Source organism: Anarrhichthys ocellatus, unplaced genomic scaffold (genome assembly GCF_004355925.1).
Source record: "Anarrhichthys ocellatus isolate YVR2014 unplaced genomic scaffold, GSC_Weel_1.0 scaffold27, whole genome shotgun sequence".
Lineage (NCBI taxonomy): Eukaryota > Metazoa > Chordata > Actinopteri > Perciformes > Anarhichadidae > Anarrhichthys > Anarrhichthys ocellatus.
In genome coordinates, this window is record NW_022280057.1 from 3,353,586 (window position 1) to 3,379,121 (window position 25,536).

Consider the following 25,536-nt stretch of genomic DNA (forward strand, 5'->3'; position numbering starts at 1 on the left):
TTTACTACCTACTGATCACATTTACACACAAACTCTGACTGAATACATTTTCTTATTGTTACGTTGAAAACTGTCCAATTCCGATCCTCTGTTCGTTAACCTCATCTACGTTTCTGATCACAGATCACACAAGTGCATTGTTTTAAATCTTTCCTGTAAAATGTGTCTTTTATTTTAGACCATAAAAGCACAATCTGCTCCGGCTTTAATGGAGATTCAGCGCTTTAACTTTCATTGTCCTTTGCGAGAGTGAATGAATGAAACCCTATGGCTCCTTCTGTCCATACAAATGATCCAGTTAGGCTCTTTAATGGACGGAGCTCATCAGCCTGGACTGCTGTTGAACGCTTGGAAACCAGATCAATTCTCACAGTTCATCCAGCTCTGTGACTTATTGACAGCAGAGAGACATCGAGAGAGAGGACGATGGGGAAAGGGAACAAAACTGGCAGAAAAGCTCGACGTGAATAATAATGTCAGGAACAAGTGAATGTTGAGATGTCACAAAGGAGTTAATTCATGTGAAAACATCTCATCGTCCGTTGTTGACTGTAAAGGTGTCATTACTTTATGGTTATGTTCAAAATGATGTACTTTGCTGTCACCAGCGACATCAACTATCACATAAATTCAGCTAATTAATGGAAATCTGAACTCCCTGCCAGACTGGGACGATGATGAAGTGCTCACAAATACTGGAAGTTTTAATTAAACACATTTCTCTCCTGCTTTGTTTGAACTTTACCCGCATTGCTCTACACATCCACTCGATCATCTTTTCACCTTTTTATATTAAAATAACAAATAGTTTCTTTATTGATTTGTTGATTATGTTCTTGATTAATCACTCAACTCTGCAGCTCTACATCTCTAAAATCATTGTTTTGATGAACCCTTACTGTATTGTTTTTTTTGTCCTCGGCAGACAGAAAAAGCTTTAAAAACCTCCGGTACACAACCTGCTCAGCACCAAACGCCAGACAAACACAGTAAGCGACGAGCTGGCAAACACAGTTGAGCATTCAGCAGCTAACGAGTCTCACATTTTTCTTGAGGAGATGGTGGAACCCAAAAACGGAGCTAAAAGAGAGTGAACATTGGGAAAAAATTCATCATGTGACTCAAAGCAACACGTTTGCCTTATCAACTAAAAAAGTGATGATGCGTCAGATGTTTTGTTTACAGCTTTTTTTCGGTTGCTCCCAAGGGGACAAAAATAATCAATGAACCAATTTTATTTTTTTTAAATGACCACAGGCGTAAGACGTGTTGTTCTCAAGAGTCTTGCAGACAAACACAAAGGTCACAGTGTTTGGACTGATGTTTGACTGCGACTTCTCTTTTGAAGTAATAATACAATGAGCAATTACAGTAATGAGCCATTTTCAGCCAGTAATTAGGAGGCGCATCGATTCTTTAATCTCATCCTATTTCAACATCTTTTACTTCCTCTGAAAAATACAGCAGCCAGGGTTTTAACTGCTGCCAAGTGAAGAGGCCGTAATAACCCAATTTTACCGTCTGCACTGTTTACCAGTTAGATGTATAATTGATTTTAAGATTTTCACAGATCACATTTAAGGCTCAGCTAAAGCTTCCCTCCGCTACGCTGGAGACCTTTAAGTTCCTTCTGATCCTCCAAAGCTGAGAACTAAGAAACTCGCTCTGACTGTCATTCAACTCTCAACCCAAAAGGTTATTAAGTTGTTCAGTTTGTAGCGCGTCGTGCCTCCGAAAAAATCCCTGTAAATTAACTTTTTTTACACCTACAACATTGGGTGCAAAAACATGTTTTTTATTGCAGAGTTGCATTACTTGACAGAGGGGTTATTTTTAATGGCAGCTCCCCATAGGCATACAACAATAACACTTTGAACAATCCTCTGTGTCTCTCACATCCTATGAAACCTGTCACAGTGACATGAGTGCTGCTGATATGTCAGCATCAGTGGTCGTTTGTGGTATTTTTGGGTGTTTTCCCCCAAAAAACACGTTTTCTTTTCCCAAACAATGCTCTGGTTGGAATTTGATCATTTTAAAGAATATGAATTATGTGACAGCTCAAGATAACAGGCAAGAATAAAGATAGTGGTTTCTTTACCATCTTAGACGGGTAGCAGGTGTGATCTTTACTGCCTTTCTTCGTCCTGTCCAAATATTCAGAAATTCAGTTCAGTACAAAACTAACGCATAAACAATGAGTTATTGGATTATGAATTCATCGGTGGCGTTTGCTCTTTTTCTGAAATTATTTTGATATGCCAAAAGCGGATGTAATTCAAGACAAAATACATTTCCCTCGAAACGTATTTCACAATGCAGTTTCGGTGAATAGGAACTTAATTTTTACGAGACCAGGCTGCCTTTAAAGACCCAGTGTTGGAGTCAGTGATGTAACTATCGACTTTACATAAGGCTGCCAAATTTACAAAAAGTTGTTCTACCCCTTTCTAAGACTTTATGTGTTTTTTTAAATTTTTTTTATTTTTTATTTTTATTTATTTATTTTTTTTCCATTTCCAAAGACCATCGATCAATGAGGAGAGAGGAATCACATCTCCATGTCACTGCAATGCGTTTCTTTTACACATAAAGTAATTTCATCAATTTAATCTGTGAATTAATTGAATTAGTCTGCTGACTCTGTGAAATTCTCCAGGAAGCAAATGAGCTCGATCTAATAACTCCTGTGATCTTTGTCGAGGTGTCACAGAAGTAGAACCAACAGGGTACAGCTTATGGAGGACATTGTAGTGAACCAGTTTCTATGAGCTTATTAACTGTCTTGTCATAAATCTGACCAGAGATCTTCATCAACTGTGTTCAGATGTGATTCCCGTCTCGCTCTAGATTTATGCAAACCTGGCTTTGGGCCCTCAATGCAGCAGTAAGGAGTTACATTTTAGAGATGAATTAGTAAACATTTCCCTCATGAAGCAGTTTCTCCACATCAGTAAATACAGATAAAGTCGTTCAAGGGCTCAGGTTGGTCCTAAAAAAAGGCTTTAATTGAAGATGGCAGAAGAAGGTATATTTGTGCAAGTCATGTCTTTTAATAGACTTTTAAAGAGGAAGTAATGTGAATCGCAGCAGAGCTCTTATTCACCGCTAAATGGAGCTCCAAAGCTAAAAGCTACTGACTTTCAAAGTAGCTTGAAAGTAATCTACCATATTAGCATCAGGTTTATCGTTTATTCATGTGCAGTATAGATAATCTTGTTATTCTGTTTCTCTAAGCTTTTGGCAATACCATATGACTGTCACACGTTCAGCTCATCATTTGGTCCTCGTGGTACTTTATCATTCACCCGTGTGTTCGTGTGGCATGACAGGATGTAAAGGCAGCGGCAGGGAGAGCGCGTAATTATCATCCATATTTTAGAGAAAGGCAAGCACTCCATTTAATGTATCACGAGCTATAGGACATACAAAGTAAACCGTGTTGCACATATAGACATAGATATATCGATATGGAGCAGAAAAGCAGTCATGTGTGAGACGCTTCTTTCAGACTTGGGATGCAATTCATCTCTCTGTTTGTAATTACAATATAATTGCTTTATTTTCTGTGCGTTTGTGTGCTTGCATGTAATTTCCACAACAATAGTCGGTTCAGTTTAAAGATTTGTTGGTGGATTTACTGAACACCTGTGATTTCTAATGATAAATAGAGATAAGCAGCACATCCTCACATCTGAGAAGCTGGAACAGGAAACAGTTTAGCACTTGTGTTTGACAGAAAAACAATTAAACAATAATTCAATAAATGTTCTTTCAACCAGCTAAATGATTAATCGACTAAATGTTCTAGTTAATTTCATTAATTTAGTCTGATGTCACCTGAGACCAGCACGAGTGTGTTTGTCTCCAGTATTGCAGATCTCAGACTTTTTTTGCATCATTTCTTTCTCCTAGAATATACTTTGAAGTTCTGCCCAAAAGCGACGAGATCGGCGTGTGCTCCGATGAATGATTTAGACATCTGTCTGTTAAATGTGGCTCTTTCTGCCAGACCACAGGGGCGTGAGCTCGGAGGCATACTGTAGCTGTCGCCGTGTCAGGGGTAAATGAGGGGAGATGGGGTGTAACCAAATGCTCAACGGAGCAAAACCAAGCCATATGTTTGTCTGAAGGTGCCTCCATTTGGACCCTTGAGGATGTCATTGTTGTCGGGGCGGCGTGTTGAGCGCGTTTGTCTCTCTGGGTTCCTGCGCTCCATCAAGCTAACACTGTGTAACGGTAAATAAATGGCAGTCGGCAGCCGCCCTGCTTCAGGCGGTGGCTCCGGCCCTTTAATCTTAGCCAGCCTCTCCTCCTCTGGGTTTGTCCTCCTTTCTGACTAACCACCCTTGACAGGGCAAGTGCAGAGAGGTAGGCCGCCTGTCGGCTATGGGGCAAAATTTAAACAAACGAGAGAAATAAAAGAAGGAATGGGAGACAAAAAAGGGAAACTGACAGCTTTGGTACAGGAAAATAATTACAGACTGGAGTGGAATTAACACTTTTGGACGGGAAGAAGAGAGGCAAAGGAAGAAAGAAAATAGGGGAGCCACTCGTGCACTTTTCTTCAGGAGCTGGTTATGAGAGTCGCTGGGAGCTGAGGGAAAATGCTGAGCATTGTATCTAGAACTTAACACGTGTAACAAATTCTAGGAGGTAGTCGTTTGCCGAGGCTGCCAATGCAGTTGCTGCTTTTAGTATAATAGAAATATGAGAAGTTGCACACCGGGGAGTGCATCCAGAATGCGTAGGTTTGAAATGTAGAGTGAAACAAGGAGGAGGAGGAAGGGAGGTGAGGGCTGGATGCTGTCTACTACTCTGGTTATCCCTCTGTGGCTTTTCCTTAAAAGTTTTCTCTGAACCAGCAAGAAATTCCCCACTGAAACTTTGAATGCGTTGTTGTGCCCGAGTGTGTGTGCATTAGTCTTCATACATCCTGTGAATCTAGCCTGTAAATCAAGCATAAAGCACTGAGAATAAGCGCTTGCTTTTTGACGAATAGCCTCAATTTCAATTAATAGGACCATTTTAGCAAAGAGGGGAGGCCGGCGGGTGCATTCACGGCCACTCAGAGCAAAGAGCCAGTTCACTGTGAAAACATCACACTTACTAAAACTCTTGACAGGCACACCCCATCTCTCTTTCAACACTGAACAGACAACACGACGGCACACTCAAGGATTACTGCGAGAGGATCCAAGCTGATGGCGCCGCCGGCATAATTGTGATGAATGACGGCCTTTTGTCAGCGTGCCGCACCATGAAGCGAAGAGCAAGCTTTTTCTAGCTTGAATATGTGAGGGGGAGGATGGGGGACGGGGGTGCGTCCATTCACTTCACTTCACTTCACTTCACTTCACCAGCTCCAGTATGAGAGAAAAACATGCAATTTCCAGTGATAGCGGATTGACTTGTTTAAAAAGGGCCTCTTGGCCTTGAATGGTTGGGACTGAGTCCTCTTGTTTTCCCCTATATGTGGGTGACAGTTTGCCAATAACGCTCCTACGCAATAGTCAATGAACTGTCAACACTGGGCGAGTATGAAACACTTTTTTATTAGTTTGCACTCTGTCCTGGAGGTGTAGCAGACAGCAGCTGTGGAATAACTTTACAGTGTACACATGGCATATGTCCAAGTTCCACATGGTACACTTAATGTGTACGCCTCGTGGCTCCATGAGGAAACAAGGCACTTGACTGTACTGTACATCCTCTACACCTGCTGCTCTGGTCCATGATGCCCCCAAAACCCCACATGTTAACAACTTAGTGAATGAGAGGGCCCATCCATTATTCATGGCATCAAAAAGTTAACTTTCATCTCTAGTTAAAAGGAGGATTAAGGGTTTTTCTTCTTCTTATTGAAAATGACTGAAAAAGACTTTGAGACAAAGTACAGACGACGTCAAACCATGAATTTTAAGTGTGTTCTGAAACGGTAAAGGGATTACTTACATTGGTGTTCTGGCTTTGTAAACAATGTAGTAAAATAGACTTGTACTGTTGTTTGTGTTGCAGTAGGATTAAGATGATGCAAAAATGCTCATCTTTAAGCTCCACCATTTAAAGATTTTATTTGTGGAAGCGGTGTCTTTCATAAATAGTTGGCATCTTGAGTGAAGCACATTTTGTTGTGCTGAAATCGCTGCAGGAGGGTTTTAAAAGTAAACAAACAAGTGACTGTACGGTATGCATCTCTGAAATCATCTTGAGCTGATGTTCTGCATTTAAATCAAATAAAACATCATAATACCAAAGAAACTCACTCCAAACACCACAGTTGGTGATCTCACTGATTAACCTTTCTGCTACACATGTTTTTATTTTATTTTATATTGTGGAAAAACTAGAAATGTAATCTTTCAAGCCTCAAATACGCTCATCAAATACGGAAAATCAAAGCAGGGACTTTGGGTCGTGAGTAGACTTTGATTTAAAGCGCTACAAGCCTAAAAGGTTTGGATCCACTGGATTTGACTCTAAATTGAAATACTGGAGCACCGTGAAGAGTGTGAGCTTTACAGGCAGACGGCTTTTAAATCCTGGAGCTGTAGGGAAAAATAAATCATCACTCCCTTTGTATTAAACTTTTCTCTGTGAAAGGTCCCTGTAAAGTGACTGAGGAAAAAAAGTACACTAAAGGTCACAGTCTGAATTTGGCATCTAATCGAAGAAGAGTATTGATCTAATTTTTCTGACAAGCCACATGACCTGAACTCACTGATGAGATGCTGTATATTCAGTTGCAACAAATCTGAATGCAACAAATCGGCGGCAGTTTGGGCAGCGGTGCCGAGATCAAAGAAGGGAATGAAACACTACGAGTTACGATATACATTTCTGGAATATTCTTTACAGGCTGATAGATGTGTTCACAGTGTTTGAATATAAAAAATACACTCCCACAAATCCCAGCAATGCATTTTAAGTTATTCTCAGCACAACAAAATGTGGAGAAAGCCAAGCTTGCCAAATGCTTTTCCACAGCTCAGCATTATACCCATCGCTGTTGTACTGTAAATTCAACACAAGTTATCTGTTTGGATGTGATACTGGCTCTGCTGGTCTGGGTTTTAAGTGTGGGTGTGATCACATGCTTTTGTGTGTGCGTGTGTGTTTAGAGCGACTCTCTAGAGTTCATGGGAGATGAAAGACTGTCCTAAGGGCGTCTCCGCGGGCTCCAGGCTGACGTGGGAGAGAGTGTGGCTTTGGGAGCGAGACAGTGTGTGATAATGAGCGGGAGGAGCTTTCCCCTGAGCCTGGCCCTCTCCCTGCTCTGAGCTCTGGCTTGGCAGGGTCGAGTCTCCTGGTTCTGCTCCAGACACAGTCTCGGCTCCTGCAGCGCCGCGCTCCTGCTTGTGTCTCTCCCAAGCTGAGCTCAGCTTCACAGCCAGAGCCAGCAGGTTCTTCCCCAGGAACACAGTGGACACACGGGAGTCCCTGTACCACAGCATGCCTGTGCCCCTCAGGGCCAGGGTCAAGATGTTGATGGTGACCAGGCTGAGCCACGGGTACAGAGCCTCCTTACGGGGCCCCCTCTGTCCTGGCAGGCCGGTGGCCCCCAGCTCTGTGAGAGCCACACAGGGCAGCAGCAGCAGGAGGGCGTAGCAGTAAAAGAAGACCAGGCCCTCGGCCCAGATGGGCAGCTTCTGCTCAACGACCCCTCCGCTCCCCGCCGCTGCTGCCCCGCCGTGGGCTTCCCACAGCCCCGCCTGCAGGTCCAGCACATCCAGCAGGTCCACCACCACCCACAGCAGCCGGCCCCGCACCTCCTGCTTCCTGCGCAGCGGGGTCATGTGGTCGGCTCCCGTCAGGATCAGAAACAGGGAGGGCAGGCAGATGGACAGCAGCAGCGTCAGGGTCTTCCTGGCCAGCGGGTCGGGCGGCCGGCGCTCCTGCCGGTAGTTATGGCAGACAAAGAAGAGCTTGAGCTGCAGCAGGGACAGGAACAGGAACCAGAGGGCGTTGGCGAAACCGCGACGCGGCGAACGCGCCTCCGACATCACGCCGGCCGACACGAAGCGCAGCGCGAGCAGGAAGCCCGCATCGCCTAGCAACACCGTCGCACACTGCCACACACTAGGACCGCGAGCCCCCAGCATGCTCTGCTCCAGCAGGTAGAGGTCCACCACTGCCATCGTGCTCACTGTGACCAGGGTTGATACGCACACCTGGGGCGTGGGCACCATGCCTGAAAGAGACACACAGAAGGAGCACAGTGGTAAATCTGTTCCATCGTCACATCGCTGCACATCCGTCCCCAGAACTCACACATTTAAGGGATAAGAACATGCTTGTTTTTGCTCACGCTAATTCAGAACTGAATGTAAAATAGTTTGACGCTTGTTGCTATGGTTAAAGACATCGGCTGCCGAGTAAGCAGTGAGCGCCCTTCATCTTTGGCCAGAGCTAAATCTATTCTGGCTGCTCAAGCTGAGTAGCCTGCTAAATTGTTTTTTTTTTTTTTTTTTTTTTTGTAACCCTGCAGCTCTTTGAATTAAATAGTCTTCATTTTCTATAAACATCCGAGCTTTGCTTCTTTTTGATACTCAGACTTGCTCTGAGTTCTCTGCTGTTACTTTTTTTTCTGTGAATTTTTGTTGTTTCTGCCACTTTTTTGTATTCTTCTTATTCATTATTAATTAATTGTATTCAGGCGATGCTAGGTGCCTTGTCAAAGCATTTTCTTTGCCTCAATAGTCATCAGTATTTATCCTCGTGCTGTGCTGCAATCTTTAATCATTGCAAATCCCCCCTTTCATTCCAGATGAATATTGATAACTTTCTATTTGTTTGGAGATACGTTTGACTCGTGTCTTTGTGTACACACTGTGTACGCCTGTGTGTGTGCATGCAGGCAATGCTAATTTGACGGAACATGAGGGTACATTTTTTTTTCTGTCGCAGCTCATATCTCAGCCACAGACCATATAATCCTCAGTATTGATACAGCGTGAGATATGATCATTGACTTTACAGTGTAATCGAACCAATGTTGGCCTCTTTATCATATTTGGCCTTAAAGCACAGCACAGACCAGTGGACTGTCTGTTATCTGCTCGGCACCACTCGGGGGTGTCAACCCCTCAACTGGATCGATGCCATTATAATATAAAATCACTACCAGCTCAGATGTGTGGTAATGGCAACAGTTCAGCGTGATCGAGCGAGAGATTGACGGCACGATTGCGGTCTGTGAGAAAAGTCTGCCAGTGAATAGCGAGTATTGATATCTTGCCGATGGAGGACGCATCACTTCCCCGACTGTAAGACTAACAGGAGCTCTGCCATCTCCTCGGTGCTGTCTGAATCATTGAAGAGGGCTGAGGAACTCCACTGGGTAAAAAAAAAAAAGGGGGTTTGAGATTGTGTTTGTGTGGAGAAGGAGAATGAGCAAACGACTGCATGTGAAAGATTAATAGGCCTCTTGGCTTTCTACATGCCTAATAAAGTGTTACTGCGTGATCATTATAGTTCATAAATAAGCTCAGGGTGAGAGGGGGTGAAAAGGATGATGAGGAAGACTCAAATGCAGATAGAAAACGACTTCCACCCACTTTATACGAAGACATGCAGTTAGTGTGCCTGCTTGGCCTGGATGAATCCAAACGTATTCATCACAAGGACTATTGAAATGTCAGACATTCGAGTTTGTTCTGAAACAGATGAATCTAAGAGATGAGGAAAGGAACAATCTCTGCTGATTAATCCGCTCTGAGGCGTGGTGGGAGGACGGGCGTGGATCATGCCAGCGTTCATAATATCTGATTGTCTGTGGAGCCTTTTGTCTCACCGCTTACTGCAACTCGATTACCATTCGCCCAAAATTGAATGAATTGCACCAAGCGGCAGATTGAGAGGATATTGGAATTCAAATTTGTTTTTTCATTTCTCGAGGAACAAACCCAATCTGCAGGGAGAAGTTTACAGCCACGGTTGCAGTTGGCTTTTTCCTCCGGGTTGTGCCTCTTACGATATTCCACCTGAGCCTTAAATTCCACCCTAGAAATCTCCCCGTCAGCCCGTGTTTGTGTTTTGACTCCCTGTCAATGGCATGTAATTTATTCAGTTCTGAGTGAAGGACTGGGATGGCAGCCCGTGTCCACTATACGCTCATCAATAATGACCTAATTCATCATTCCCCTGTCAGGGAAATAACACCGCTGTTGACGAGGTGAGGCAACCTATTTCGCTGTAAGCATGAATAATGGCATGTAGTAATGCGCAGGTGAAAGATGTGTTCAGTTTTGTACTGAAAATCAATTTTCGCCCAATTTCTTTTTCTCTCACTTGTGTTGAAGCTTGTATGGCAGCAGGCCACTCTCCCTCCATCTGCACCAGTGTAATCGTCCAAAAGAAGCACACGCTGACAGAGATAAAGCACGCGGTGGGTTTGCCACTATCATTTGTTTTCTATCAATGTTGGGTGATTTCCAAGTGGACAGAAATCCATGTAGAGCAAAGATTAATTTGTGTTTACGGCCGCTGTTTATCTCCATAAACAGCCCTCGTAGAGCTCCAAATCCCATCAAAGACCAGCACAAGTTATCACAGGTGCCTCCGGAGCACCAAGGGCATCGGGACAACATCTATGCCATTATGTGCAAACTAATTAATTAATAGAGAGCCTGGCAGTGTGCAATCCCTGATGAGGAATTAATCCCCTCTCCAGACTTCAAGCCACATGACTGAAACATCTGTTGATGTGTGAGGTGGCAGCCTCAGTGCTGCCTGAGGGGCTTTATTGTTTCTAGTTTATCACGTTTTGGGGGTTTTTTTCTTGAAAAAGAAAAATGATTATCATTAACTGCCCCAGCATGCAGCGCGACGTCTTGCAACAATCTCTATGAAACCGCTTCTCTGCAACACCTGTTTCATAACTGCCCTATTAACAGCAGGTAGTGCTGTGGGTTTATCCGCGCATTGCTGGTAGTAAAGTGAAGCTGTATTTACCCAAACCATTCGTCTTGCACTCGGGCTCGATCCTCCTGGCTTGATTTACAGCGAATAAATGTGCTTGTTCTTCCAAGTGGAGGCGCAGCCGGTGACCAATAAAGTCTCTTTTACTGCCGTTGATGAGCCGGGCTCGATGGCAAAGTCTTTCTTTTTACAGTCCGGGTGTTTGTGTGGAGTCGGGCTCCAGGAGAAGGCTCATCTCGAGGCTGTTAGACTTGGAAGTCATCGCCACTGCCACACCAAGCAGACACGAGTTTGTAGGAACCAAAAAATAAATAAATAAACGGCTCATACTTATCAAGATATCGCCCTCCGTGTAGATCTGGCATGACCGATGTCTCCGTGGTTATTGCAGAGGCGCGATCTGAATCTGGATCCGTCACCTCCTGCAGTGTCGTTTATTCTTTTTTTTGTGTCGTTGTCGGTTTATCTTTTGATACAGCTGCGGATGCAGAGAGCCGCGCGGGGCTCGGTGCTGCTGCTGCTGCTCGGGTCGGACTCCGGCTGTGCAGAGCAGTCTGGGGGGGGGGGGGGGGGGTCGGTCAGAAGTGGAGCAGCAGCGACGCCAAATCCTTAAAGTGGAGACCGCAGACCGAGAAGATGGCTCATGAGAGGAGAGAGAGAGAGGACGCAGAGCGCTGCAACAGAGGAGCTCGAAGAGAAACTCACTCACGCTGTCCGAGTTTGGTTGTGGTGTTAATTTGTAAGCAGGTTACGTGCTGCGCTCCAGACCTCCCACCCTCCTCCGTTTCTCCTCCTCTGCTCCACCACCAGCAGCTGTGGAAGTTAAGCTGGAAGATGCTATGAATATTTGAGAGCACCCAGTTACAGTTCCCTCGTTGGTTATGGTAATCACCATGATGCCACTTGCAAGAAGAATAGTTGCATTGTTTTGAGAGCAGGCGAATACCTTATTTACCCCTTCCCCGCTTGAAATAGGAGCGGAGGAAGTAGAGCGAGAGATGCTTGTAGCCTGTAGACAGACTTGGAGCCCAGGAGGCAGATGTTACAACTTTAATTAGTCCTCTCTACTTACTGTCGTGGTCACGCAAGGAAATCATCCCTCTGTTGTAGATTAACTCATTACAGACGGCTTACTTAAACAGAAGGATTGGGAAATTCTGAGACAGATCTGGTCGAAAATGAATCTTTTGGAAACTGTTTAAAAAGGAGAGCTGGCTGATTTCCTCGTTCAAGAATTAAATTTTGGGTCCTTTGTCAGCCACAGATGCGATTTAAAGGAATTTCGTGGCGTCACCTCTTCTTCAAGGTCCTGCTCCTTCAAGTGCGTCTGAAGGCATTCCTGTCTGCACCTTTAGCTCCAGCCCTCAAATGCCTCTTTTCTCTTTGTGTGCCAGCTTCATTTTAGAGTGAGAGGTTTAATCAGACTGGTAGGAAAGGGGATGGAGAGTCATCTTTCTTGTCAGATTCGGCTCTGCGCTCTGCTGGCTTTCAAGAGAAGAGAGATTTTCCATTTTGCTCACTTCAACGTCTTTTTTTTTTTTTTCTTCTCTTTTTGTTCCTTTTCACCCGTCTTCTTCTTTTCGCTGCCTTTCTTCCACCCCTCTCCTCATGTTTATCCCATTCTCTCCTCCATCCTGCTACTATCCCTCCTCTTTTTTGGGGGCTTTTGTTCCCCGTGGGTGTGGTTGAAGGTCATTCTGCACACTGGCTCACTTTCGGAGAGGAGAGTGTGAGGGAGAGCGAAGCAGGGGAAAGGACATGCCAGATCATAGAGAACAGCAGAGGAGGGCGAGGGGCAGCCAGGCGGGGAGAATGTCCACAGGACTGTGCAGTCATCACTTTTAGCTTCAGACATGATCGGGGAAGTCTGGAAGGTCACAGACTGTCCAAGAACGCTGAAGGCGTCAACACCGAGTCATGCGCCACAGCAGACCCGAGGCTGACCTCCACAAACATGGAGGACTCGGTCCCTTCACCTTCCTCCTCTTGGCTCGTTCTCTGTGTCACCTCAGAGTGTGTTGCATTCATTAAGAGAGCCCTGATTTAGCATTGTCCAACTCATGGGCAGTAAAGAAAATCTGATGCAGCAGAAATGGAGATATTGTCCTTTTTATTCCAAGCATTCTTCTTCCTTGTCGAAACCTGAGATTTGGGTGTGTTGTGCTAGTGCCAGTTAATGTACCCTGTGACATCGCTTCAGGAAATTTATCCGACTCCGTCTGGAGCCACAAAAGCCTTTATTCAACTTTGTTCACATATTGTCCTCCCAGAGACCTGTAAACAGACGTTGATGTGTAAAATTGGCAGAGTTCCCCTTTGAATAACTTTCAGCGTGCAAAATTCACTATTATCTCCGAATACGCGATGAACACAGAGCAGGCTTTGTCAAAACGTTGCTGTCAGTTGTCGATGCAGTCTGACTTGGTTCTAACCCCTGACTCTTTCTTTATGAGTCTCTCCTCCACTTGTCAGCGAGTCTGGTGTATTTTCAGACATCTCCAGCGTGGAGCCTCAGCTGCCTGCAGTCAAGGCTCCTGTGTTTCTGCTGCAGCCTCCACACGTGATTAATCATCTGGAGTGGCAAAAAGCACAACACTGTCAAGACTGTGAGGGGAACCTAATGGAGTTGAAAATGGGATGTTTTGTCGTGATGCAATCCATTTTGTTTCACCCGTCGCCCGCTTGCTTTCACCATGCCCTCAAACAGCAGATGTGTCTTCTTGTGCCAGGAATGAAAACGTGAAGGCTGCCTCTGTTTTAAGCAGAGATCCAGGCGGCAATAACACCTCTTAGAAGTTTTGGTTGTTATGAAAATGAGTCCCGAATTTGGTCCGCTCCATCAGGTCGGCTCTCGAGCTCGTGTGAGCGGCGCTCCTCAGCTCTCTCGTGCAGGGCTGTGTATTGGCCTCAGCACAGTTCACTGGAGACCGTGTTCATTTTCCACTTTTGAGCCTAATCCACCGATTCCAGGGTGGAAAATCAAGTAAGATGCATGTCCAGCGTGAACTCAATTTATTTTTGCTCTTTGTTGCTGTGTGTGTGTGTGTGTGTGTGTGTGTGTTGGACCTAAACCGACCTGCTGTTCAGCCTCCCAGCTTCCCCCTCTGCAGCTGAAGGGTTCAACATGAAACCTAATCAGCTGTGTGACGCTACAACGGGGCTGAATGTGATAAAATGCCAACAGCGAAGCAGATTAAATGAACACGGTAATGAAGGTAATGAATGAGAGTGTTTCACACTGAAGACTTTAATTAACCTCGCCTCCCACCAGCCTCTCACCACTGTAACACCTTCGCCACCGTATCTCGGCCCTCCAGTGTGCCGATCGCCCGGGGCAATTTATCAGGTGGCCTCGTGTGCCAGGGGTAATTAATCCTGCCTCCTGCCCCGAGGCCTTGTCCTGCCTCTGTGTCCTTTATCTCCGTGTTTGCCACGCTTCCATAAGCACAATACTGCTCTTGACCTGCTCGCCCTACTCTTTCTCATCTCCCTCCATCGCTTCCTCTCTCCTGCATTTCTTTTTCCGCCCTGTTCTCTCAGATACAGAGACACCTGCGACCGCACACAGTGAACACTTGCCCACTGTCAGCAGTCTCTGGCAGCTTAATATGCACACATATCCACTGTTGAACAGATAGTCTTGTCAGATTTAAATGAGGCCAAAGTATTCATACATAAACATATACACGCACACACACACTCACCCATATTCATGAGGACCTCCTGCGGCCTTTTGCTTTACTTGTCTCCTCTCCCGTTGTTCACCTTGGTTACACAAATCCATCTCATTGTTCAAATATTGACCGCGACGATCACTGACCACATTCTGACAACGTTAATACACCTCGGCTGTCTCTCTTTCTCTTTCCCGTCTCTCCTCCCCTCCATCTACACACTCCCCGTCCTGCCACGCCATGCAGTGCTACATCTTGTTAAAAAGAGTTAGTGAAGCTGAAAGGCCAATCACATTAACGCGGAAGGAGTGTCAAAAAAGACTGCAGAGAGTCTGGTGGACGGGTCAAATCAAACGGACACTTCCCAGATTTTAATTGCAAATGTCTAATTGCTCATAATTATGAGTAATAAGGCTCCGCCGTGCTGATCTTGAATGGATCATATAGCAATTACTCACCGCTGTCGCTGCTGGATTTGACGGCGGGAAATATATTCGTAGATTAATCCCGGTGCCCAGGATCTCAGAAGTCTTTGAGGATGTGCGGCTGAATGTGCTCGCCCACAGCCGCCGTGGAAGGCCCCGCCTCGGGTGATGGACTGCAGCCATTTTATACTGGAGAGCACCCGGCTCTAATCAGTCATGGTGGAGGACAGAGGATTTATCCAGCAGCTCGGACTCGAGGATGATTAGATGCTCAGATGCAGTGAGCGGGGTTAGCGATTTGGCCAGGGCACGAATGTTACTGTTCCAGTTCTCTCTCTCTCTCTGTTAAATGTCACGTTGAGTTGGAGGAGCCGACCTTGAACCTTCCTTTCATGGCACACCAGCCCTCCGCCACAGTTAAACACTGTGATTACCAGCATGATTCAATCACAGTAATTACTGCAGTTAAACTATTAAATAGCCAGAGGCCAAAATAAAACATCCTCATGCCGCCACCTTCAGTGGAGGATATGCCTGGACTTCTGTGGAACAGGTTAATTAAAATATGATTACCTGTCTCTGGTGCATACTTTATTGTGTGCAGAGCTGAGGGCAAACTGTCTGCTATCCCCAAGTGAGTGGTCGTGTCCCATCCTCTTTATTTGCCACTCTTCAGGCTTTTATAAAGTATTTGTTCAAGCCCTATTTCAACAGTAAAGGACTATCTGGTCAGGGAGGCCGTGTGAAGTCTTTGTCTATCTTTCGAGCACTCGGTCCTCTGTCTACATAATGTCTCGTCGTCCGTGCTTAAGCACACTTTAGAAGCATCCGGCATTATCTCCGGCTGGTCAGGGAGGCTCTTTCATGGCACTGTGTGACATGAAAGGACCATCTGAGTCGGCGGGAGAGATCGTTATCCGACATGGGCTGAACAGAAGGGAAGGAATGGGAGCTAAATATGTGAGGCAGAGCCCGAGGGTTTGCTTTGACTCATACGCAACATCACAGCCTTTATACTAATCCATATTTAATTAGACTTTCCTTCGGTGCTCCCTCTCCAGTTGTTTACCCTTGTCATGTTGTTTTATGGGAGGCAGGGAAGGGCACGGGTAGAAGATAGTGAGGTTGACATGGGATTACTATTAATAAGCACGGGAGGGGAGGGAAGGTAGAGCCTAGCGAGGGCTCCAGGGACGGAGCTGCATTTCATTTCATTAGTACCATATTGTGATTCAAATAGCGCCCATCAGCCCTGAAACAATAACCTGCCTCGACTCGTGTCATGTGTTGAAATTTCAACCAGTTTGTTGTTATTGTGTTAGCGGATGCATAGAAACGCCGGTGGGTAATGAGTAGCCTTACAGACCCAAATGGAGTGATGGGGTCACGTAGATCAAGCAGCTGCTTTTGAAGCCTTTAGTGGAAATGATGTTCAGAGAACTTTCTGCTCCGTTAAGTTCAAATAAATGTCTTCCCCGCGCTGTCATTGGAAAGTGTCTCAAGATGACTGACTTCTCATCAGATCCATTATTTGAATCTGAGGGCTGTGCTTGGCTCCGTCATGGAGCAATAGAAGCTCGCGACTCCATTAAGCTGAATAAAATAAAAAAGCTTTTTTCTTCCCCTCATTTTTGAAATGAACATTTTAATCAGTGTGTTGCCTTTGGGAAGGATGACGTGTGAAGGTCAGTCTATATTCCAGCAGTAATAATTAGATTCTTTATTAGTCTTTGCCTCTGACTTCAGCTCCAAAGAAGAATGGTGCAAAGGAGCAGCGTTGGCCGAGTGTTGACTTAATGTCACCCATCCATTTTGCTTTCGCTCTGGTTGGCCTTGCAGGAGCTGGAAAATGGGAGACTCATTCATCACTCGGGTTTCTCCGGCTCTGGGCACCAACATGCATTCAGTCATAGCTGGAGTGACAGCCACACACACACACACACTCTGAGTGGAACAACCGAAAGGCTGCATACACAGATGCATCTCAGTGTGAATATAACAAGAATAACTAGAATATAGTGTGAGAATATCTCCACCAAAATGTCATGGCACATAAACACACACACACACACACACACACACACTCATCACATACAGATACTGTCTCGCGTCCGAACCCTGAACCACTCGTGTGGGTAAATATAGTCGGTGCTCTGTGAAGTTCTGTGGTTGATGGACTGACAGCAGCTTAGGCATCTGTATTCCGGCAGCACGATGGGACACAAGTGACGTTCAGCTGAATGTTTGCGGGCTCAGACTTTTTCATACATTTTTAAAGTGATCCTCCATTATTTTTCCATGCTTATTTCTCTTGTTTTCCGATCCAGAGAGGAATCCCCATCGGGCAGTTTTGCAAGGACTTCAATGAGAAAACCAAGGAGCTGAAGGAGGGCATCCCTCTCCCAATCAAGATCCACGTGAAGGTCCGTGAGTCTCTCTAACCCACCCCTGACCCTTCACACTCAGCACGCCTCCCGCCCACCACTGTGGTTAATTCCACGAGCTGCATAACATTACTAGAGCACTTCCATTATTCATACTCTCCCACCAAAGTAATCCTTCCCATTTGCATTCATTAATGAAGCAAAGCCCAGAGGAACTTGGAGTCAAGAAGCATTAAGTGCATACAAGGAACGCAAATTACTCAGAAAAAGAGGTGTTATGAGCTTGTAGATTGTATTTTACTCAACCTCGTATTGTTCGACTCGTCACGCCCCCCCCCCCCTCTCTTTGTGTGTTGTTTCAAATCAGGAGCTTGCGTCCTTTCGGCTGCATACATATGTGTTGTAATGAGGTTTGTGATGGAAGGAGTGGAAGCCTAATCCTTTTTAAGGCGTGAATGTACGCTGATATGCAATATGCAGCAACAGCTCTGCCACCACATGTGGGGCCTCGCTGCTGCCCGTCATCACCATCTGCTGGTGGTTTTTAGTGTTGTGTTTGTCCTGTTCACACTTTACTGGATGAGATGTTTAATGTGCTCATGCAATTTGTTTAAAATGTTTCTCAGATTTGAACTTTCCCCTCAGGCTTGTCGGTGGCACATCCTTTGGTGCCTTTCGTCTTAAAGGAACAACTTGACATTTTGAGAAAGTCACTTCCTTGCTGAGAGATGAGAATATTGATACCACTCTCCGGATGTCTGTGTGTTGAGCTGCTGGAGCCTGGAGGCAGTTAGCTTACCATAAGGACTTGAAACGGGGGTAAACAGCTAGCCTGGCTCTGTCCAAAGTGTAAAACATCTGCCTACCTGCACCTCACTAGTTAAAATGGTGTATCTCGTTTCTTTAAAGTCCAAACATGTAACGGGACCAACGGCGTAGGTTTGCATATGGTCCATAGGGACTAGTCACGACCAAAGTTTGGGAAAGACACAATTGTCCCCACCAATATTTTGTTAATTTTAATTGCCTGTTAGAAAAAATAATTTTGCACAATATATTTGCAAACTCATTCGTATTATTATTATTAATGCTGGGCAAGTTAACGCGTTATTATCGCGTTAACGCATTAATTAATTAACGCCGACAATTATTTTATAGCGCGTTTCTCTTATTTTGAAAGCCCATTGCTCACCGGCGGTGGAGGAATGGAGACTACTGGACATCGCTGCGGTAAAGTCAGCAGACACTCAGATCTCATAAATGCACATGTTAGTGCACCTACGTATATGCTGAAATTCACAGTAAACACATTCAAACGGCACAGATCGGGAGCGAGCGAAGGACTTTGAAAGATAGCGGAAAGATTAACGTGAGACAACATCCGGTTTCTTCAGACGGGCATCCGGTTTTCAGAATAAGATGCCAACAAAGTATGAATTATATTCACATTAAGTATACAACATGCTACCTGCATCTCGTGAGTTAAAGGGAAAATACACCTAAATTGTGCGTAAAGTGTCTTTATTCTTTGATCGCTGGGTAACCATCATCACCTCTGAGTTACAGCATTATATTGATGAACAGTAGAGCTGCATTCACATGCTCTGACTGTCATGACGACAGACATTTTTGCTGAAACATGCTGAAACATTTTATTCCTGTTGCACATCAGTGGAACGTTTCACATACAGTCAGCACACTGAGCACAGATAGTGAAGAGATAGAACTGCTGCTGTATAAAGGGAATACTGCTGTTAAAAAGAACCTTATTTGTTTAAAGTGTTTACAAACCAAATGTTATTGACCTTTGTTCATATAGCAGTACTTTGAAAATAAAAGTGCGCAATACACTACTTTTGAATTCATTATTGAACTTTGCATTAACAATGCGATTAATCGCAAAAAATCCATGTGATTAATCGCGATTAAAAATTGTTATCGTTGCCCAGCACTACTAATAATTGCATAAAGGAGAAAAGCACTTTATTTGTAGCCTATTAAGTGCTGCAGAATAGATTTATTTTAAATTTTTAAATTTTTTTGTCTTTTTTTGGCTGCACAACTGGGAAAAGTTTTTATATATATTTTGGATATAGAATATACTGTTACTGTATATTGACATTTTAGCAGAACGTTTTTTATTCATTCATTTAATTATTTATTATTATTTATTTGCTGCAGAATACTGTTTTGTATTTAAACTAAGGTTTTGTTACTGTTATTATGCTCAAATGTTCTTCAGCCCCCCCAAATAATTTGGCATTATTGGCTTTAAAAAAAAATATATATATATATATATTTATATTTTTTATTTTTTTATTTTGGTGATGTCATTAAATTAAACTATTGTTTCTCACATGGACAAGTTATTTATAACTCTAACATGCTACATATGTGCGTGCGTTCTGGTTTGTATGTTTTCTCCCCCTTCAAATTACAATCCAACAGCCCATCATCTTACTTAACGATATAAGGTTGACACTGTCAGGTCCATTCTCCATCCATTGTGTGCGGTCCCTTTTAAGAATTAGGATTTGGGAGTGACGCGGATATTCTTTATTTGAGAAAAGTTCATATTTGTGTTGTCAAATTTCACTATGACCCTCAAATTCTGTCTCTTGTGTTATCATATATTGAATGCAAGCAAAACTACAGAGCAAAATCACACTCTTTCTGATTGAACCAATCTATGAACTGTCTGAAACAATGATATCCACGGCCCCAAATGGGCCCCCAAAAAAATTGCCACTACCCTTGGGGCTAAGCCCCCCCTTTTCTTTGAATCCTAGAAACGCCCCTGATATCAACTAAGATTTTTCTATATGGCGGGGGGGGGGGGCGGGGGGACTGGCAGTGTCCCTACCAATGCTGAGACCAAACCTACGCCCTTGAATGGGACTAAGAGGCTACAGCCATGTCAGCGGCTCTGTGATCTGTGACAGAGAAGGCCAGTTGTTTACATCTGTTGTTGAACTAAGGTGCTATTAACCTTTAAACAGATTAATAACTTTCCTTCTCTCTCGTCTCTCCGTCTTTGTTTTATCTTCATTTTGCCCGTCAGAAGGAGCTCAGTGGAAAAATGTTTGTGTTTCATCTTCTAAAATGGAGGAAGAAACGACTCATCGGACCTTTGCAACCAATAGCTTTTCTGCTTCCTGTCAAAAGGTCACTAGTGTTGGATAACACAAGTCTGATGACAAATCACCTGCTCTGTGCTATCTTCTCAGCTCAGCCTGCACTGTATTACCCCATGATTGTTTTTTTATTTTAGATAACAGGTGATCCAGAGTAAACTTTCCTCAGATGATTTATCGATTGTATCTGTTTGTCAGATTTTAGCACATAAAGGTCTTCCACCAGAGAATGAATCACAATGATAAGAAAAGGCTCAGAGCTGAAGAAGCTGAGGACATTATTTTTATTTTGGCCCAGAGGGGAGGATGGAAAGAGTGAGTGAGTGAGCGAGCAGATGGCCTCTTTCAGCTCATTAGATGCGTTTCCATCCACCTCTTTTATGCACATTTTCAATTTGCGCAAATCAAAGTGAGTGGAAACACCAGAAATTCAACATAACCTTGAAATATCGCAAACAAGTTTCAACGCTCTGCTGAGGCGGAAAAGTTGTATCTATAAAAGCAAAATGTGATGCAGTGATATGGAAACAGATTTGTTGATGACGAACATGAAACTCGTTTCAGACATCTAACCAAAAGCCCGTTCAAAAAAACAAAAACAGTAACTTTGAGAAGAGAGAACGAGAAGTGCAAACATTTACACTCATTTCTAGGTTGTAGGACTCATTCTTGCAGCTCTCTGTAGTGGCAGATTAAAACGGATCTGATATGACCTTCCTCACATAGACCGATACTACTGCTTATTTTGATGAACCGACTCCTAATAATCGCATACGGTCGTGGATAGAAATGAGCATTCATTTACATGTTGCTAACACTTTAACCATATCATCTTTATATGGAGATCGTATGTCAGTGCTTATTGTGCTGCCTCCAAGGGGCCAAAACACGATTAATGCTGTTTAAAACTCTAGTCTCGAACATTCATAAAAAAAGACCAAATGATGAATTACTTTCGTGTTTAGCGGCGGGAACCAACATGTCTAATATTGTTTAGTAATAAATACACGTTGTTATGGTGTCATTTTTGTTTTGTTTCTGTAACTTTTGCAATGAGCGTGGTCGGTAATTAGGGAGCCGCTCAAGGTATAAAAAAACCAGAAGCACTGCTTGAATCTTAAAAGGATGAAAGAAAAAGCAGTGACTCCTGATTCACAGGGAGCTCCAATACGGTCGGCTGAAACCTCTGGAGAAGTCCAGCGAGCTGTCGATACATCTTCGTCTAATCATGAAGCCTCAATTATAAAGACTTCTTAACTTTTTGCAGAAGCATATTGCTTTGAATTTTTTTGCGGGGGTTCATTCTCTCGTGAATAGTAGGTCCAAACTTTATTATATTGATATTTCAGCTTTGAATTTCAATTAGAAAATGTTTGAAGTCAGTATTAGACACACAGGAAAACTTAATGACTCATGGCTGTGCATCTACTCAGTTTTATTCATTTCAGTGATTATCAAGCGTCACAGACTGAGAAACTGTTTCTTTGGTCTGGGCTGTAGCGAACGTTATGGACACCGAGGACCCATTTACAGTTTTGTTTCTGGAAATAATGAGGTTTAATCACTTGTTTTAAAGTTTACATCCTACAATTACACAGAATAACACATTTTTACATTCAACTTTGGGGGTTTATTGGCATCAAAATTAAACCCAATAGATGAATCTAGTATTTCTCCACCAGAGTTGTATTCCTGGTTGTTGTGTGTGTTGACTGCTTTAAAACAGCTTTTTAGTAATCGTAACCAGTAACATCAGGCCTGTCAAGCTTTGCATTTCTCCACATGGTGAAGTGTGTGTGTGTGTGTGTGTGTGTGGGGGGGGGGGGGCTGGCTAGTAATGGCGATAATCCGCATTTAAAGTATTTGTAGAATTATGTTTTGTTTTTTTACGCCTTTCCAAAACTAAAAACATTTATGAGAAATATATAATTGTATTTGTCTCTTCTACCGTTGGCTGCAGTCCTTGAACAATGCTGTTTATTTAGTCACTGTTACATGTCTTCTTCATGGATCATCACCTGGTGACGATGAGGACTAAAGCCATCAAGTGCATGTTTAAGACGGAAAGACTTAAAAAAGAAATTCAGCCAGAGTGGTGTTTTCAAACTCATGAAGCGAACAGCTGATGGCGACAGTTTTTTATTTCCGCCCATAAATGATGACCACCGCCATCTAAAGTTAAAACACTCATTGTTTCAAAGATTTGTATGAATTTTGATCGTCAATCTGCCGCCATTATCATTAGCTTCATACAGCATCTGCTTACCAAAGCAGAAAAATTGACATGTGCAGCAACAGTAACTAAAGAGCAGAAGTAGTGAACAGTCAAATAAATAAATGTGAAAAACATTTCATAGACTCAGCAATCCTGGCTGTATGTTTTAGTTCTGATTCTTCTGTCTCCTCAGCCTGACCGAACTTATGACCTGAAGATCGGCCAGCCCACAGTGTCTTACTTCCTCAAGCAAGCAGCGGGTATTGCAAAAGGAGCCGGCAAGACAGGTGAGATGTGCTGCTGCACTGATGCATCTGCTCTCACTCCAATCTTCCCCCGCTGAGTCCATCCTGTGACGGACACGCGTCTCTCCCTCGGCTCGGTTTTGAGCTTTGCTGTGATTGATGTTATATTCATGACATGCGGGCAAACTGCTGCAGCAGAGGAAGGAAGTAGCGAAGGTGGTGTGGTAAGAAAAGAGAATTATGGATGGCCCTCTTTTATGCTCAAAGCTGTGAAGCTATCTCCAGTCTTATGAAGTCCTAACACCACCTCTTCACCGTCACCAACACACACACACACACACACACCATTTTGTACCAAAACTTTTGTACTTTTATTGAATTTTCATGTTTTTTTTTTATTCATGATCTGAAATCTCGTGTGTGTGTGTGTGTGTGTGTGTGTGTGTGTGTGTGTGTGTGTGTAGGCCATGAGACCGCGGGGATGGTGTCGGTGCGGGCGGTGTATGAGATTGCCCAGGTGAAAGCTCTGGACGAGTGCTTCAAAATGAGGAACGCCTCCCTTGAGACCGTCGTCAAAAGCATCATCGGCTCGGCGCGTTCGCTTGGCATCAAGATTGTCAACGAGTAAGTCCTGGATCTGTGCTCGGTGCACTTTTTAATAATTTCACAGTGTTGGCCTCAATTACCATAAACTGGACCAGTGTGCATGCAATCAATGCTGTCAGAGGCTGGTCCTGTCCTGGACCTGTTAGTAGATCCAAGTAGATTGTTGTTATTCTGTATTAACTTCTTGAAATGAACAAGGACACACGGGAACATAAAGCTTCACACATCATTTTGCAGAGTTACAAAGAAGCAGCGGGCAGTGTCACGTGTAGATGCTGCTATGCCTCCTAACGGCCACTATAGGTCTGACAAGATAACAGTAAAGGACCTCAGCGACCACAATAACATGAACACCTACAGTTCAGTGTATAGTCGAATGCATTTCAACTAGCCCTACAGCAAAAAGGCATTGCAATGTCCCCATCATATTTATGTTTGTACTCCTGATTCTGTTCTGAGACCCTTTAATCTGAAAAGCAGCTGTGGTTAATTTCATAACGCTGGTGGTAAAACAGCTTTATGAAATGAACCACTAAACACATGCATGGGAAATGATTCAGGTGTCTATTTGTGTTGATTTTTCACAGTTAAACTGAAGAGCATCGGTGCATGTTGCATTATATCCTGTAAATATAAAACTGTTCAGTATGTTGACTTTTTAGATGCACCAACTACACAAACGATATACTAGGACACAGTATATCGTACATACTGTGTACAATCAGTATGCAGTATGTTTTTGAGACTGAACGCTATAAGCTTCACAAAGATTGCACATCTTGCTTTTGTATCAGAATACTTTAGATTTTCCAGACGTGAACTCCCTCCACTCCTCTACCGACTTACTGTTGTCCACATGAGGCTTTACATCTCAACATCCACCTGTGTTCACTTCCAGATATTTATCATTTATTACGTCCACTGTTTTAGTTCAGTATTCTCTCACAGTCGCACCCCCTCAATCTGTCGCATCTATTTCTTCTTCTTCTTAATGATATTGTACATTACCCAGAATCCTTTTCTCCCCCTTACTTTAAACTCGACATGTCTTGAGGCTGCAGTGATTCATGATTTATTGAAAGTACTGTCATGTGGAGAAATTGGTATCTCTGCCTGTTGTACAATGGATTTCTCCCTGGAAAGGTGTTGAACACTGCTGCACTCTGATGAGTCCAGAAAGAACAAAAACTAAAGTTAAAGTTACAGATATCTGAAGGATTTAAAGATACAAGAAGTAGAAATGTACACTAATAAATATCACCATCTATATTGTAAATATCTTGATGTGGTGTTTTTCATCCACAGTTGTCCGTTTTAATTAACTACGAAATGACTCTTAACCATTTGACAGTTGGTTAGATTATCCTGTAGTCAGAGTTTTGGGTAACTGAATATAATTTCTGCTTTTATTTTTCTCCCCCCCTCGCTCGCTCTTCCTCTCTCCTCCTCTTCAGTCTCTCAGCTGATGAGTACAAACTCTTCTTGGAGCAGAGGGAGGAGAAGTTGAAAGCTGATGTAGTGGAAGCTGCTGCCGCCGCTGCAGCGGAAGCTTCGTCAATTAAAAAGAAATGAAAACCTGCAACATTTTTAATATGTTCCCTCCATTCCTGTTTGTATTGACTCAATATGTGAATTACAGTCGCACACAAACACTGTTAATGTTGTGTGTGTCAGTTAATAAACAGTTAGTAGCTGTGTGAATTTTTTTCCGTGTCCTTATTCACATCTGATATTTAGATATTTTTTTACAGGTAATTGTTTGGCGTCAGTATTTTAGAATTGTTTAAATTATTTAGCATCGCTATATTTTGGCAACAAAAGTTTTGAAAACGTTTATCACCCCGAGCGTTTCATTTCCCCTGAGCTAAGCTAATAAAACTGTTGTTGCTCAGTGTTGGAAGTATTTGTGTGTTTAGTCTCTTTGATGTTATTA

General features: G+C 43.5%; 2 protein-coding genes across 3 annotated transcripts in view; one reads left to right on the top strand and one right to left on the bottom strand.

The window, feature by feature from the left end:
• Positions 1-25,304, top strand: part of mrpl11 (mitochondrial ribosomal protein L11) — a 36,504-nt gene extending 11,200 nt beyond the window's left edge. The window contains exons 3-6 of the mRNA XM_031862648.1: positions 17,347-17,442; positions 22,946-23,039; positions 23,462-23,621; positions 25,058-25,304. Of these exons, the coding sequence (XP_031718508.1) occupies positions 17,347-17,442; positions 22,946-23,039; positions 23,462-23,621; positions 25,058-25,175 (468 nt within the window). The 3' untranslated portion in view covers positions 25,176-25,304. The remainder of the gene's footprint in view (positions 1-17,346; positions 17,443-22,945; positions 23,040-23,461; positions 23,622-25,057) is intronic.
• tmem265 (transmembrane protein 265) lies at positions 5,372-11,469 on the bottom strand. 2 transcript variants are annotated; one of them, XM_031862647.1, is made up of 2 exons: positions 11,251-11,469; positions 5,372-8,191 (listed from the first exon to the last, which is right to left on the bottom strand). In XM_031862647.1, exon 2 carries the CDS (start codon positions 8,187-8,189, stop codon positions 7,131-7,133), a length of 1,059 nt encoding a protein of 352 aa, XP_031718507.1. In that variant the 5' UTR covers positions 8,190-8,191; positions 11,251-11,469; the 3' UTR covers positions 5,372-7,130. The 2 variants fall into 2 exon arrangements, with proteins under 2 accessions (XP_031718507.1, XP_031718506.1); XM_031862646.1 differs by having other exon boundaries at positions 10,954-11,469.
• Positions 25,305-25,536: the final 232 nt, after the last annotated feature.

What these genes read in the sequence shown, in the direction of transcription:
- tmem265 (XM_031862647.1), bottom strand. Translation starts at nt 8,189, where the DNA reads ATGGTGCCCACGCCCCAGGTGTGCGTATCAACCCTGGTCACAGTGAGC.